Consider the following 16,536-nt stretch of genomic DNA (forward strand, 5'->3'; position numbering starts at 1 on the left):
CTGCTGTGTTACTTTGCAGTTCTTTGATAGTAAGCCTTTTTCTTCATCTCCAAGACGTTAATAGATTTTACTGCCGTTTGGTATCAAAGGCTTGTGTCACTGTTGGTTTTTAAAGCAGAGGGGGGGCCGAGTCTCCATGTCGCACAGCTGGCCTCTGTGGTCGGGCACGGTGGAACGCGGTGGGTGGAAAGCGTTGCATACCGAGCTGGATAATATGCTGTTATGGCACTGAAATCTTACACTCTTATGATACGCAGTTTCGTTTTCACGTGTGTTCCTGTGATGAATTGTGGGCATTTATTAGGTGAGAGCAACGCCCTCGCTAGCAGCAGGAGCCGTGGCGTGGGGCTGGCTGGCTGCAGGTCCTGCGGAGCAGCCGGGAGCTGCCCGGCTGGCTGCTGGCCACGGCCGCCCTCCCCGCTGGCAGCACGTGCTGGTGAGCAGCGCGCAGAGAATACAGGCGTGCGGTATTTTCCGGTTGGAAACACTGATTGTAGGCAAATGAGCAAGATAAACAGTGTTTATGTTTCAAAATGGAACATTCATCAGGTAAATATACTTTCATTCAGGCAGTATGTGAAGGAAAGCAAAGGAAGTGATCTTCTTTACAATGGAGAAGAGAGGTGTGGTATTTAAAAACAGAAAAAGCTTATGTGATCCTTCTCCCAATAAACCAGACAATTCTACCTATTCGTGGTGCTGCTGTGTGTTGCCTCGAGGCTGTCTCGGTATGGAAGACATCGCTAGTCAAGATTTCAAAAACATTGAGAGCTATCGGAAGACATCCCTAGCCAAGATTGTAAAAATCTGGAGAGCTATCCATACAAAGAAGCAACAAAAAAAGTTCTGTTCAGATGTCAGGTAGATTTCCACCCTCCCCCAGTGCAGAAGGTCGGTGTCCCATAGCTGATGCTGCTGGGCGGGGGGCGAGGAATGCCTGGGGCGCTGGAGGCCTCCCTGCGCCTCGCTGCCTTCTGGAGATCTCTGGAGTATGCTGGGTGTTCCTTGAAGAAGTGTTTTGTGTAGCTTCAACAGACAATGTAAGAATCTAAAATAAGCTGTTCTTTATAAAAATGTTAATAATAGAGACATATAACTTAAAATGTAAGTCAAGGAAAATTAATTTTATCTGATGAGAAACAGTATTGTCCATGATTTGTTACTTCAGCCACTTAGAAAATTTGTCTTTTCTAAGTATGTGTTTGAATGCAAATCTTAATAAATACGAGTTACAGGAGACCAGTGGGGCCTCCATTTTTAATAACGAGTGGTTCTCTTTTTGTCATAATTGCCATATTGTGTGGTGTATTTGATCCTTAATGGTATTTACATTCCTGTAGAATAAAATAGCAACTCTCCTGGAGATGCTTTTTATTCCTAAATCTTGTCCTTTTGTATGGTGGTGAGAGATTTCAGTCTCTCTCTCCCCATTAAAGTAAATTACAAAAACGATTCATAAGTTTGCTGCATGGGACACAGTCACTGAGCTGTGGCGTACGCTGCCGAGTGCGGGGCTGTGAGCCCGTCGTGTCCCTTCGCCTGCGCTTCGCCAGCCGGAGCCTGGCTGGGTACAGCCTGCGCCTTCTCTGGCAAAGGCTCTCAAAATGCTGAGGCTTCACTGCCACGCGAGTTAGTGTCTATGGAATTTGATGTGGAATTATTTTGAAAATATTTTTCTGCTCTCTGAATTTTCTCTCCATATTAATTTTCTTCAGGAAAAAGCACTAGAAGAGGCCAGTAAATACCAAAATAATCAATGTGTGTTACTGGCAATTATGAACTCAAATATTGATGGATACTGATATGTAAATATTACCACTGAACTAATACATCAGTGTAACATCAGTTTTTTGCAGGTCACATCCTATTTTTTCTAATCTTTTCCACGTATCTGTGTGAGAAATAGCTTTTAGGAGAAACACTGCAAATATATTGTTGAACATAAGAAGGCTCAATTTTGCATTATTTGTGAATATATATTTGAGAACATTTTACTGGTTTGGGTTTTTTGCAGTATTAATAAACATTATTCATGTTATCGCTGTTACTAAAAAGTCATCTTGGAGATCAAGTTACTGAGGAGTCAAAAAAAGTAAAATGCTTATTTTTCCTTTATTAGCAACCAACTTCTGTAGCCACATCTACTGTCCGCCTGGGACTTCCCGTGCAAGCCAAAGTTGTTCAATCCACTGCTACACCCGTCAGTGCGACGTCTGCTGCCACTCTGCCGGGGGGCTCCAGTCTTTCACACACCACAGTGAGTAGTAAGAGTGTCAAAGGCAGAAGATGGGTGAAGAAAAGGACATTTGCAATTGCATGTTTTATTGAAAGTGGATTTTACTGTTCATGTGTTTGCTTCTGTCACAAGCATGATCCCAGCAATTAACAGTGAATGTGTAGTTAGACTGTGCTATGCAGGTGCTGAGTTATAGTCTGGATCTTATCTTCTGCTGTTCCCTAGAAGATAAAACATTTGCGGGTAGTATAGATTCAGTTTTAAGCTTTGCTGCTGCTGGGTTCAGATGAGGTTGGGAAGCTGTGTTAGTGCATTTGTGTCATCGGGATCCGAGCTGTGACTGGAACTGTGGTGTAGATCCCTGTAAACCTGATGGCGTGACCACACGTCACTGGGGATCGGCTTGTTTATATTAACGGCCAGATTTACAGAAAGTTGAGTTACAGAAGTCACATCATCATGGTGATCCTAAAGGGCTGGGTAATAGTGACTCGTTTTTTAGTGGTACATTGGTTTTAGTAATAAAAAGAATTTTAAATGAGGACTTTCACTGTTCAGTGAAGGGTGACAACATTAGGGTTATAAGAAATAAAGCCAATGGTTTTATTTTGTCAGTAAGGGTGTGTTTGAAAGGAAACACGTTTTTCTTGTCAGGCTTTCAAGAATGTTATGGCTGAGTAAATAATTAAAGAAGATAATTACCTTTTTTTTCGATACAAAATATTAATAGGTATCAGTAGCTACAACGAGTGGTCAAAATTTATTCAAGACAACAGTAGCAACTGGAACATCAGCTTCTCAGCAACCTGCAGTAATTACTGGTGGACAAACTCAAGCTTCAGCACAAAACCAGGGTCAGCCCCGGCTGCCGCTTCCCCCTCACACGACAGCACAAGTACCAGCACAGCCCCAGGTCATACCGAGCTCTCCTGTACCCGGAACCACGGTTGTGTCACAGGTGGGTTCTAAAATACTGGATACTTGGTTTTCTTCTTACATTATGAACTTCCAAGGTCTATTTAGAAGCAGAAGGAACTTTTTCTTCATGCAAGCATGCTTCCTGTGAAGTAACAAATGCTTTACAAAGAAGAAACCCTTCCCTCATTTCAGCTACATGGGATATAAATTCTGAGAGGGAGGAAGGACGCTTGTGGTCAGCTTTCTCCATCCTGCCGTGTACGTGTCAGTAGTGAAAGGACTGTTCTGTTTCTGTAGACAGAACAATCAGGCCTTCAGTCGATGGACTTCATTATTATCATGTTGCAGGGCCTCAAAACTGGTTACACTGAAGTGTAACACTTCTGTTTCTCAGAGTAATTACACCATATAAAAATAGTGGCTTGAAAAAAATAAAGTATGCCTCTGTTTTCCTACTGATGAAGAAAAGATTAGATATGATGATGTTTGAAGACTATTTCTGATTTGATTTTACTGCTGTAGCTGCTTTTACAAAAACATACTAAATCAACAATTTAACAAATTAGGATAGTTTGGGGAACATTGTACATTGTGTATTGTGTATTGGGCATCTCAAAGCGGAATACATCTCCAACAAATTGGAGTGTTATTTCTGATATTTAAGGTTATTTTTATCAAAACAGGCTGTAGAATATTAAATATATTTCTTTCAGTGATTTTTTTTTGGGGGGGGAGGTTAGTATTCGTGAGGTGTGATGTTCAGTTACTTAAAGAAGTGAAGAAAACGTCAGGTAACTAACAGCACTGGTAAAATAACTGGAGATGTATTTCTAATACGTCCTGCCTGACTTAGAACAATTTCATCATTTTCCCTGTTTATAGTGATCAGAGCATGCGTTGATCCTGATTGGAAAATAGCTTGGATCTGATGTGTTTTTTTTCTTTGACTTTTGCAGGAAATGCAAGAGAATGTGAAAAAATGCAAAAACTTTTTAGCTACCCTTATAAAACTTGCTTCTCATAATTCACCATCTCCAGAAACGTCCCGTAATGTGAAAGCTCTGGTTCAGGATTTGTTGGTAAATACTTTGTTATCTTTCATTTTTTCAGTTATTTATGAAGCTTGTTATTTACATATGCTTTGCTCTTAACAATTTTTTTTTGCTGTAACAAAAGTGGAAGGAGTTGGGCTACATCAAAATGCAAGTATTCTGTACGTTAGGTGTCTTCAAAAATCTGGTAAAGGTAGGCTTTCTCTTATTGTCTGAAAGGGGAAGTGCAACAAAGTATTTAGTATGCGTTCATCAAAAACACTCTTGTTTTGATGGATAGAGTTTTGGTCATTTATTTAGAAAAATAGAGCAAAATACAGGATTTGTCCTTGAAGGTTTATGAAGTTTCTTTTCCTGCAAGCCATGGTCTTTTCTGACACAGTAAGAAGCCGTTGAATGTTCTGGCCGCAGAGAGACTGCAGAGATAGGCCTCCACCACGTGGTTTGGAGTTTCTGGGGCCAAGGGAGAAGCGTTGTGCGGAGCCGTTCTGCAGGCGAGTGCCCCTGCGTGGGGCTGCAGCTGCCCGCGGGTCTCAGGGCAGAGCGGTGTTCGGGCTGGGCAGAGCCCGTTGGTCCGGAGAAGGTCGGCCTCGCTGCAGTCCCCAGTGTAACAGGTTCAGCTAACTGTGTGGATGCCTTGCAGGCGGGTGTTGTGGTGGAGCTCGACAAATGGTCAGGCTTCTTCAAAAAATTGGATATAGCCTATGAAGAACTTGGGTTTGAAAGTAGTTGATACATATTTCTTTGAATTCGTTGGCAGAGAAACCTGTGTGTTTCAGGCAAGCCTAAGACTTTTTCCAAGTAAGAGCCACTCAACCATAACATTCTGTGGTTCCAATAAAAACCCTTTTTAACTTTTGAAAACTAAGAAAGATGAACTAAGTAAAGGTAACGACTTACATTATTTTAAACAAAGTGATGAGACACGTATATAATAAATATATTTATCAAAGTTTGTTTTGGTTTATGTGTTTTTGTTCTTGTTCTGTATCAGTCCAGGAAAGCCAGCAAATGTTTTTATTACAACTTGAGACTGTAACTAATGACACTTTAGAACTATTATAAAATGCACCTGGATTATAGAGTTGTCCTGTTATTAACTATAAACTACTGCATATATATTTTGTATATTTATAAGTGTATGTTTTGTGAGTATATACATGTATATATACAAACACACATTTATGTAGGTGAAATTTTTTATATATACTTATATGTATACTTTTTATATATGCATAAGCTTTACGTATATAGTTTTTCATGTATGCATACACATATTCTACTAAGTTAAATTGAACCTACACAATTGGTTTTGGAATTAAGTAAAGATATTTTCTTATTACAAGGGCTAACAAATTTCATAATAGTTTGTAAGTTTACTTCAACAACCTGTTTTTTTTATTAATATTTTTAAAAAGAAATCACTATATAAATGTTAGCAAGAGAATGGAATCCCAAAAAAGACTTGAGTGTTTCTGGAATCTTGTTGTGTCTTAAATTGTGCATCCCGAAGGGAATGCCCTGACTTCTGAGTGACGTGTTATGTGTATGTATTAGCTCTTGACAGAAAGATTTTATAGATACAGAGGAGTTGGGGGACTTCAGCTTTGAAAGTTCTTCTTGATATGGTAGCCTCTTGAGCTAGAGGTGTATACACATCTATTATCTGGAAAAAAACAACCAAACAACTGAACTGAGTTGTTGATGCTTTTTTTCCTTCCCCCTCAAGGATGCAAAGATTGATCCAGAAGAATTTACAGGCCGCCTTCAGTCGGAACTCAAATCATCTCCTCAACCATATCTTGTACCTTTCCTTAAGGTAATGTGACTGTTGTTTAGATAAACTTACTTCAATGCAAATGCCAATACATGAAATTTTAGAATATACATTTTAAATGGAATTAGCTTCACCTGTCTGGAGTGGGACCACTCAGGTTTCAGTCTGTGTGGCCAGTTTTCCTGGGAGCGGGGGTTTCCCACGGCGGGGAGAGCTCTGCTGCCTGGGGCCTCGCTTTACGCTTCAGAAACACTTGTTTGGCGGCCAGAGCTGGTTTGGAGTGTACTGCTTCAGTAGCCCTGATCTAGAACATTTCAGTAATTAGATCTAGACAAAAAAGCTCTTAGTCCCAAGTTTGGAAGTCGTCTATTCTGTAGTGAGCCTTTACTGTTACAATGCACATACTTTTCTGTGGCAGTAGGCCGTTTTTTGTGAAGCAGTACAGCGTTCACATTCAAAAGAGTCACAAGTTACTACTATAGAATGCTTCAAGTGATTTAATAAGCTTTTTTCATATTGTTTTTGTAATCTACATTTGAGTCATTGATAACTGTCAATGCATGTGTAATGGTGGTTATGAAAAATTAAGCTGGATAATGCTGTTGAAATAATGGAGTAGCTGATCCTGCCTGTAATCTGGAACTAATCTATAACAGAAGTCCTAATGTGATACCAAATGGATTTATTGTTGGGTCCTAAGTTAGTATATGTGGGAGTAAATTTAACTTTTAATTGGTTCTTCTACATCAGCTACAATAGCTTCCATATGCAAGATTATATACATACGTACAAAGCGTGTTTAATTGTGCCCCAAGAAAACCACAGCTGTGATTTAAAAAGCATTTTTCTTCTAGTCCAAAACTTCTCAGTTTAGGGCAGATTTCCTCACTTTCTTCTCTCCCTTCAACTTTTCTTCAGAACTCTCTCCCTCTGCTGCTTTTTTTTTTTCAGGTTGTTGTTAACCCTTGTTTGTGCCTTTTCCTGCTCTTAGGCTGCCGTCAGTTCTAGCATCATGAGAAGTTTTAACTTGTTTCCTTTCTTTGAAGTCCTTTCTTGGCTACAGGCATTAAGTCTTTAAATAAATATTAGACGTTTAGAAAAGACTGTAGCTTGGGCTAAACACTGTTGCATTCTGCAGCTGCCTGGGGGGAGCACTTCAAAAGAACACTGCTACCACTTAAAAAGTAAAAAGTTTATTTGTGATTGTACAGTATAGCCTTTGAGAACTATAATTTTTGGTTGAACTGGTCTGAACATGAAGGATACAATAGTACACTTTTCTAATCCAGTCAGAATACATTATATCAGTAATAACACAGTAAACAGCTATTGCTGTAGGGCATCAACAGTTAAATCATCTTGTTCTAGGTACTGGAGGCATGTCAGGAGAAGTAAGTTGGTGCAGCTTACTCCTAACATGCAATGGTTGTTCCTACGGTCCTGCCTATTCTGTTTCCATCTTTTGCCCTTCCAAACACCTAAGCTACAAGTTCTAGGTAGTCTTGAGGAGGGGGATGTTACACTTTACCGCTATGATGGAGTTAAGGAACATCAAAATCTGCAGGGTTGCTAGATCCAAAGTGAAAGCTTACTGAAAACGTAAACTGAACTTTCCCTATGATTTCTTTTTGACAGTTAGGCAGATGGTACAATTGGAATTAAAGCTTCTTTTAATTATGTTCACAGCACATTTCAAAATATTTTTTGTCGACCTGCTAAATTTGATATTTTGTAAACTTTCTTCTGTTTTCAGAAAAGTCTACCTGCATTGAGACAATCTTTACTGAATAGTCAACATTCAGTTTTGCAAGGACAGCCGTCTCAGCAGTCACTTCAACAAACCAAGCTATCACAAGTTATACCTCAATCTGCCTCTGGGAGCATTTCCTCTGTTGTCACAACGCAGACAATAGGAATAAGGCAACCAAACAACATTTGCACAGTCTCCGTATCAAATACGGTGCAGCCTCCTCAGGTTAAGGTGGTACAGTCAAATCAGAGTTCTCAACTGGTAGGTACTGTAGTATAAAAGATAATCTCTTAACAAATGGAGTAGCCATTTTCAATGTTGTTTTTATTGCATCTTGTTTAGGAGAATACTTTATTTGTTTGTATCATATGCTGTGATAGATAGTAGTACCTCATTGTGTGGCAGTTCACATGTATGTTCAACCTTTGTGCTCAACCGTTAGTTTAGATTACATTATTAACATAGCTTGATTTAAGAAAGTACACTCTTGGCCTCTTTGTCTGGAATACAGTGATTGTTATATGAGCACAGTGGAATATGAGTGAATTACAAATGTAGAACAGAAAGCTGTTCAAGACTTAGAGACGAGAGTGTAGTTCTTTTGTATATCATTAGTTATGCGGCTTCACTGAGGTTAGTCTGCATTAAAATTAACTCTTATCTGGTTTTAAACTCTTCTACACATAGTTGTAAAACCTTGTAGACAAATAGCTGTACTGTACCAGCATGTTTTGTTTAGAAATAGTGCCATACTTTATTTACTGACATTTATCATTGTTGTGCATGTTGGAGTATCATGTGCCCAGACTCATTAATTTCAAAGGCACTATCACTAAGGATTCTGTACAGCTGGTTATGCGCTGAGAGCCGGTGAATGTATCCCACTGTTATGTAGGATCTTGCATGTGTGTTTACAGTTGTAATTAAAATATGTTTAGAATTTCTGCAAGGCCTTGCATTTATACAGACATTATAGTCCTTCAAGCAAAGATGTAAGAGTCTCTTTGTCTGTGGTTGCTGTGTATGTAGGAGTCAAGTACTTGACTTAGATTTCAAAATCAAATCGACAAGTTCCAGAAAGAGTATCAAGTTGGCAAAAATTTGTACTATGAAGATGCAGAAATGCACATATGGTAACGTAAAACCTTGCCATGATCTGTCTTTGAGTTTGTAGGCTCTATAAAGAGTATAAATAATTCTTATGGTGTGTGGAGAGAGAACATTTATTTTGCTTTAGTTTAAAAGTAGCAGTGCACAGCCTGAAAATGTCTGAGCCTTGGGTCCTTTGAACCTTACAAATATTTTCTGGCAGTTAAATTACTAACTTTAAAATTAAATTAATACAATTTTACCATCCTTTAGTGAATGTAGTATTAATATGTAAGAACACCTTAGACTAAGACTTCTGACTCTGGCTTTTGTAATGCACACAGGACATTTGGATATTTTGCACCTTAACTCAGCTGCTTTCTGTTCAGCCCCTTGAATTCTTTCTTTTTCTAAGATGGGTTCTCCTCACCCCGTCTGGACTGTTGTATTATTTAGAAAAGTGTTCCTTTGCCTTTTTGTGACTTCTTTTTGATTCATCCATGTTTCATAAGACTGAATTGACAATAGCTTTGGTTTTTCAAGGTAGGGGAACAGGAACTGGTGGTAATTACGGGCAGTTTGTGTGAAAATTACGCCCTGTCCTGGGGAAAGCAAATCTCTGACAGCAGCAGAGAGGTTCTTTACAAGTATAAGTGTTCGTAGCCAGTAAGTCTACCCTTATCTCATGCCACAATCTTAGGACTAACCCACTGCCAGGTAACATGGCTTTTTCCATTGTTTTGCAACCTGCTTTAAACACTCCTGTGCCCACTAGGCAGGTTGCACCCCACCATATGAGAAACACTGATGTAGAACATAAAAGTGTCAATATGTCCACAGGAATTCTTACTCTTATGATTCTAGTTCTTGTGGAATATCTTCTGAATGGGGTAGAGCCAAGTTTATGGGAGAGGCACCTTCTATGTCCCTGTCATGTGTCAGTGTGTACTCAAAGCAAGCAATCGCGACGTTAATGTGAGTAGAGATTAACAATGCGAAGAGTTGCTCTGTCATCTTACTCAACACACCTGTGCAATAAGAGGGAGCTGGAAACTGCTCAAGTAATATGTTGTGGAGATTGATCTGATGGGCAAAAGAAGCTGTTTTTCTGTCTGTGAGGAGGTCGTAGGTCTTGCACTGGATTTTCATCCTAGTGAGTACATGAAGTGACCGCTACATTTTCGAAAGGTAGCAAACTGCACAGAGCAAAGCTATGCTTAATACTGTTGCTTTTCTAGAAAATACATAGGGAGAAGTGAGTACACTGAAAAATTATAGTTTACTGGCTTTATTGCAAAGCTGGCTTTCTTGATTTGCTTTCAATTTATCAGTAGTGTAACTAGTTAATAGAAACAAATGTTACATTAACCAAGCACTTCTTAATGGCCCTCAAATTAGTTCTATACAGACAGAAGCAGCATCAGACAGTAAGAGTTACTGCATAAAAAAATCTTATATACCACAACAACCATCAGCTTGGGTGCCAAGCAGACAGCCCAGCAGCATCTCCGTATCACACTTGTAATTGTTTGTAAGTACTGGCTTTTTTCGTGGTGACAGTGATCACACTCTTCACATTTCTTGGTGCTCCTGAAATCAGGGCGCAGCAGAGAGCTGCTGGCCATCTTGCCGGGGCCGTGTCCGGAGGAGGAGCAGGAGAAGGAGGATTACAGCTGCCTTGCCGGAGGGTGGCCGGCGCTGACGGAGGAGGCTGGCGCAGCTCCACATTTTCCAAGCCTGAAGCTCGCTGGAGAGAGTTCCAGCTGGCTTTGCAAACTGTCCAGCTACAGAAGGGCAAGCCTGTTTCTGAGTACAGATCCTTTCATACCAGCCAGTTTACAGTAGCCTGGTTTCTTTTAAAATGTGGAGAATCTGTTAGCTATTCCTTTCTTTTGACTTTTCTCTTTTACAAAGGGGTCAGACGTGGTGATGCTTCTTCCAGTTATGTTTTGAGGTGTCTTGCAGGATGGGAATTCTGGCGACCGTGTTCAGCATGCGATTGCACAAGGGAGACTTCAGCATTACAATGTACAGCGTTAATGGAGATGAAAGAGGAGGAGACTTTTATTTTTCTGTTTTGTAAAGTATTGGAACCATGTTCAAAAACTACGAAAAAGCTATGCTCTAAAGAGCTGGAGAGGACTGTCAGTGCTGGTAGCTACTTCTAGCTAGGGGAAAGGGGAATAATCTTAGGCTAATATTGTATTGATGGGACACTAATGAGATAAGCCCGCGATCAATTTTTTAAATTGTTCTAAGCGCAATGTTCAAAATTTGTCTAAACTGTCATTCTTAGGGGGCAGGAGCTCTATGTAGCCTTATACATGCAGACTTGACCGGTCTTGTTCTGGGTGTTACAGCAGATAACATTTCTATGAGTAACAGAGGCATTCTTTATTAAATATGTTGAAGTTGTAAGTAGATTAATGAGTCATGGAGATCGATTAGCACTTTATACATTGTGTTGACACTGCATTGTAAGGAGAAAGTACTCCTCGAGGTTGAAGCCAATTATTAAATTTAAATGATAAAGAAACAGTAAGAAATTCAAAGTGATCCATCTCAATTAGAACAAATTTTATTATATGCAAAGCAGTTTAAAGATTTGTGCAGGTCTAGGATTAGGAAAGATGTATAGAAATACATCTGGGCTGTTGTTGCTGAAGTAAATTGTGCACAGTGTCCAGAGCGGAGTTTTCGCCATCTTCGGCGTGATGTGAGAATAGTGTTTGCTGAAACACTTCTAACCCTTTTCCAGGGACTGTCAGAGTGGTTGGAGGCTCCCAAAACGTGAGGCAGAGTAATGGAATTTGGAAACAAGATATAACAGCGGAAAAAACGTTATGTCGCGTGGAGATGTTCTGCTTTGCTTTTTAATTCTCTACTGGAGCTTTTTCTGGCATCAGTTTTCTGTCGTTGAATTATCGTAACTTGTGCACATTTTAGTGTCTCACAGGAAAAAATTTTCTGTTTGTCCTGTGTGCAAGGCAGCTTACAAACAGAAGAGTAAAAGATGGCTGTTGGGATAAAAGGAGTAGTTTCTATTAATGAACTAATAAAGATCTAGTGGCTGACTTGGAGTTTGGTGTACAATAAAATTTAAATAAAAATGGCTGTTGAGGTAGACGTCTGGGATCTGTTCTGTTAACAGGAGCAAAGCCTATACTTGACAACTTGTATGCCTATTTGAAAGACAGCCTGGTAGTTTTCTGAGTTGTTATCATGGACTTGACTTTCAGAATTTCGTGGGCTGTACCTCAATATAAGGAGGATATTGGCAATGAATGCTGTTTGGAAACCAGTCACAAAAGATGGCAATTGAAAGTAAAGTCTGAAAGAAAAGCTTAAACACCCATAACTTGGTCAAACACTAACTAAAGGGGAGCATAAAAAACATTTTAAAATATTTTAAGGGTTTAAACATCAAAGTATATCAATGAATTATTTAGAGCAGTCTAAGAGAGTATAAATAAGAATAACAGGATATAATTAAGCAAATATTAGGATATAAGGCAAAATACCCTTACAGTAAGACAGATTATTGGATGGTAGATCAGGCTTCCAAAGGCAGTGATGAAAAAGCCATCACTGAAAACATTTAAGATTAGACCAGGTGAAATACTGTGGGAAGAATTCTGTAACAAATTAGGGAGCAGGTGGGACACGTGTGCCAGTGGCTTTTGGTTTTATTTTTCTTCATTGCTGCTTGGAAAACGTATACTCAATGGAACAATATTGTTGTCATATTAACATTAAAAATTACATGCTGAGTTTTGAAAAAGTCCTTTTTTATTTTGGGAGGAAAAATAATTGCTTATGCAAATTTTGAGGCACCACTGTTGAAAAATTGTAACTGTTACTCCTACAGCATGGTAAACAATGGTAAATATGAATTCAAGGCCCATAAAACCATGAATGTTGTAAGTTAATGCTGCCAGATTACATCATAGCTGAGGTTTGAGATGACATTTATCTTCCGGAGTGAGTAGACCTGATAAATCACAAGTGGCATGGCCACAAGTGAGTTAGCAAGTGTTTACTCATGAGTGAAGATAAATGTCAGATCAGACCACAGCCATTCTGAATTTTGTATGTTTGCAAGTGGCTTGTTTCCACAATACTTTTTTTAACTTAATTGAGAGAAAAAAATGCTTGGTAAAGGATATATTTTGCAAGTTTATGTTTATTTTCCATTCTTTGCAGAAGCTTCTGTTCCCTGCGCTTTGGTTTTTATTGCTGGATTTGATGTGCTTAAGCTTTTGGATCAGATGCTTTTATTGCAAAGTGTGATTGATGTGAATGGAGTCAGGCTGAGTTTGCAGCCCTTGTCAAGTGAGGGGAAGTGTACTGTGGGGACGCCGTGCATCTGTTGGGAAAGGAGCGTATAGATTGCTGAGACTTGCAAAATCGTGGTCCTCAAAAACCTTAGCAGTGAGTTCTTACCTAATTTTCCTAAAGGACTTTTTCTTTCAGTGATTTCTAGGTGGTAGCTCTCATTTTTATTTAGTATCTCCTGTTGAGGTAAGAGAAAGAGAACAGAAGTTAGCAGTCTTTCTACTTTCATACATTTCATGTGCTTTGGCTGAATTCTTTCTCAGCCTGTCTTTGTTGGTCGTTTGCGGTGTTGATGACTGCTCTGTGTTCGCGTCTCTAGTCTGTTCTTTGTCCTGCAATGACGTACGCGGTAGGAGATTCCCACCTGTCGTGGTGTGATCGTCGCCTTTCGCCTGGAGATCAGGACCGGAGAGCACTGTTCCTTTATTCTCATCTGCTTACCGAATCGAAGCTTTTCAAAGAGGGGCCTTAAGAAAAGTGATCATTGCAGCTGTCACCGCTTTGTCATTCTGGTTCTCAGCAGTGTGACTGTTAAATTTCCTTTTTCCAAGTCTGCTTGTTTTGTGGAAGCACCTTTGTATAAACAGCACTTTCTACAGAGGTGAAAATAAAATGGACGGAGTGGTTAGCGTTATCTGTTCCTATGCTGCACAGGTGCTGAATCCCAAGCGACCCGTTCGGAAGCACCAGTTTGCTACCCCAGACTGACCCAGGGGGTACAGGAGTGGAGGTTTCAGTACACTGAGGTTCAGTTAATCATCTCCCAGGCTAGCTTGCTAGTACCTTGGTCCTTGTCTACACTTCCCAGGCCAAGTTAAGGACAGAATAGTAATGTTTATGCTGTTGGGGAAAATAAGCAAGAGGATTGAACAGTTTAAATTATTTCAATTGATGAAGGGTGGTTTATATTGTTTATGAATTTTAATGCAAGGTCAGTTACCCTTGATTCATCAGTTCTTACTGTGTCCCTTGTTTCCCTGCAAAGAAGGTTACACATTCAGTTTCTGAAGCAAACTGCTAGTATTCATTCTTTGATCACTTCAGGATCTGAAGGTTACATCTGTGTTAAAATGTATCTTAAAACTGCATAGCAACTGGAATTAAAGTTAGTAGAAAATGTTGCTCTGGGTTCAGGTGCAGTTCCTTTGATGGGGTATGTGCTTGTTGCCGATTGGTTTCAGTTTTGGAATTTAAGAAGATGATTTTGATCTGTGCCCCTTGGAAAAGTTTATTTCTCAGTCATTTTCTGCACTTTAGACGCTTTTACGTTGAAATCTTAGTACAGTACTTGTTAAAGGACATTTTTTGAATGTATTTGATAGTAAAGAAAACGTTGCCATTACTTATGTAATTTTAAATGGTTAAATACTGTCCTGTCTTTAATGGTGTTAGTGGCTCATTTTTTAGGGCATCCACATGAAAACATCGAACAGGTCAAACAGAACTTGATTCTGAACTGTAGAAGTTGCTTGCTTCACAGAGAGAAAAAAACTAGTTGCAGACGAATACTGTAATACCAGATAGTAATTCTATCCACAGGTCACACACATCTCCGTCTTGGCCTGGCTTCTGGCCGGTTAAGGTACGGCTGCTTTTCCTCACTAGTCTCTAAAAACTCATCCCCTAAATTATTGTAACAGTGACAACATTTTCCTTCTCTTTTACACCAATATAGTCTTTTTTTTTTTTTTTAGTGTGGGCTCTTCTGTCTCCTTACTTATTGAAATACACTTGTGTGTGTTTCCTGTGCATCAAAATGCAGTCAGATTCAGCTTTTTTTCCATCATTTTCACTTATCACTTCTATTTCTTTTCTGCTGTTAAACATGGGAGCTACTTTATTCTTTCCCCTCCAAGTGTGACTATTTACTCACTGCCTGCCTTGACCAAGTAAATTTACATCCGTTTGCTCCATTTCTGTGATTCGTGCAAGTGCTCCGTTTTCCTTCAGTGTCCGTAACTGAAGCTGAATCCGTAATATTTTTTTCCTTTTTCCCTTTCTGCAAGGTAGCTGTTGCTAATACTTCTACATCCACAGGTTTATTATGACTTTTCAACTTCTAATGTTTTAGGTTGTACAGAATGCGATTTTGTAACTTCAGAATGGCACTGTTTGTTTTCTCTCCAGACTGCCTTACAGGTCTCGTTCCCTTGTTAGTGTTTTCTTGTTTGTAGTTTTTACCCCTCTGTTCCGATTTGGGAGCCACGGCTCCTGCTGATGAAACAGTTCCAATGTGTTCTGTAGCCTCTTCATTCTCTACTTCTAGGGCTCGTTTGAAAACACCGTTTCTCCTTTCCTTTTCTCCGTAGCATGCTTTGAAGTCAGAGGTTTGGGCATTCAGTATTCAGCGAAATAACGTGGGTGTAGATGTGCTTTGTGAGAACAGTGCTGGCTGGTGCTGGGTGCTGGTGCCGCGTGCTGGTGCCGTGGTCCCCGTCACTCAGCCGTGTGTGGTGTGGCCTTTGGGCGAGGAGCACTGCGTCCCCTGAGACGGGCCGTGGAGCTCGGAGGTGGCAGGCACCTTGTGCCGGGGAGCAGCACGGCTGCAGCTCTGGAAAGCCTGTGACTTCGGGAGCTGTCGAGCCCGGGTGGCGATTCTAATCTTGTTCACAGCTGTTTGCCTCTGTTTTGTTTTCAAAGTTCATTTATGGATTTTTTTTTTTTCCCCCAGCTCTGCAGCAACCACACGTCTTTTTGAATCTTCTGTTTGTTACACCTGCGCCTACCTTGTCCTTGATTTCATGAACATACGTTTTGCTTTGGCATAGACATGACCCTTGCAGGTTTTTTCTTTTTGATTTGAGTTGTTTATAGGTCAAATTCAAAGTTTCTGACCCAGTTTCAGTTTTGGGTAAGGACTTCAGAACTTGGCTGATGAGTAAGTGAAACCTTGAGAATATCCAGCTAACATTTAAAAGATGAATAGTATATGATCACCACAAACGACTGTTTTCTTTCTTCTGTATATCTGACTTTGGAACCCATAAAATTTTAGAATTTACTTTTAGTATATGTGTTCTTTAAAAAGCATAGCTGTATAGTGAAAGGCCTAACGGTTTGAGGTGGATATCACTAAAATTACTGCAGCGTTTTCTTCTACAAAAGTGCTTTTCTTCATAGTAAAATTTCTGAAGATAAAAGTCTAAACTTTAACATTTAGCTTACTACTTTGAAATATATTTTTGATGAAGGTTGTGACATATGACGTATCGAATATTATTTGATTTTTTTTTTTAAAGCATAACGGCAAAATAGGTATATACACACACACACAACCACATGCATTATGTGAATATGACTTTTGTCACTAGCTGGTTGTGCTTTTAGAGATCCACATGCTTATATTAGAAATTACAGGTATTAGTATATTTACGTTGTG

General features: G+C 39.6%; 1 protein-coding gene across 1 annotated transcript in view; it reads left to right on the top strand.

The window, feature by feature from the left end:
* The window catches only part of LOC142362927 (transcription initiation factor TFIID subunit 4-like), a 145,717-nt gene that overhangs the window by 15,159 nt on the left and 114,022 nt on the right, over nucleotides 1-16,536 (top strand). Inside the window, exons 3-7 of the mRNA XM_075434163.1 lie at nucleotides 2,120-2,257; nucleotides 2,967-3,194; nucleotides 4,111-4,233; nucleotides 5,936-6,025; nucleotides 7,737-7,994. Of these exons, the coding sequence (XP_075290278.1) occupies nucleotides 2,120-2,257; nucleotides 2,967-3,194; nucleotides 4,111-4,233; nucleotides 5,936-6,025; nucleotides 7,737-7,994 (837 nt within the window). The remainder of the gene's footprint in view (nucleotides 1-2,119; nucleotides 2,258-2,966; nucleotides 3,195-4,110; nucleotides 4,234-5,935; nucleotides 6,026-7,736; nucleotides 7,995-16,536) is intronic.

This window comes from Opisthocomus hoazin, chromosome 12, assembly GCF_030867145.1.
Source record: "Opisthocomus hoazin isolate bOpiHoa1 chromosome 12, bOpiHoa1.hap1, whole genome shotgun sequence".
In the NCBI taxonomy this organism is placed as follows: Eukaryota; Metazoa; Chordata; class Aves; order Opisthocomiformes; family Opisthocomidae; genus Opisthocomus; species Opisthocomus hoazin.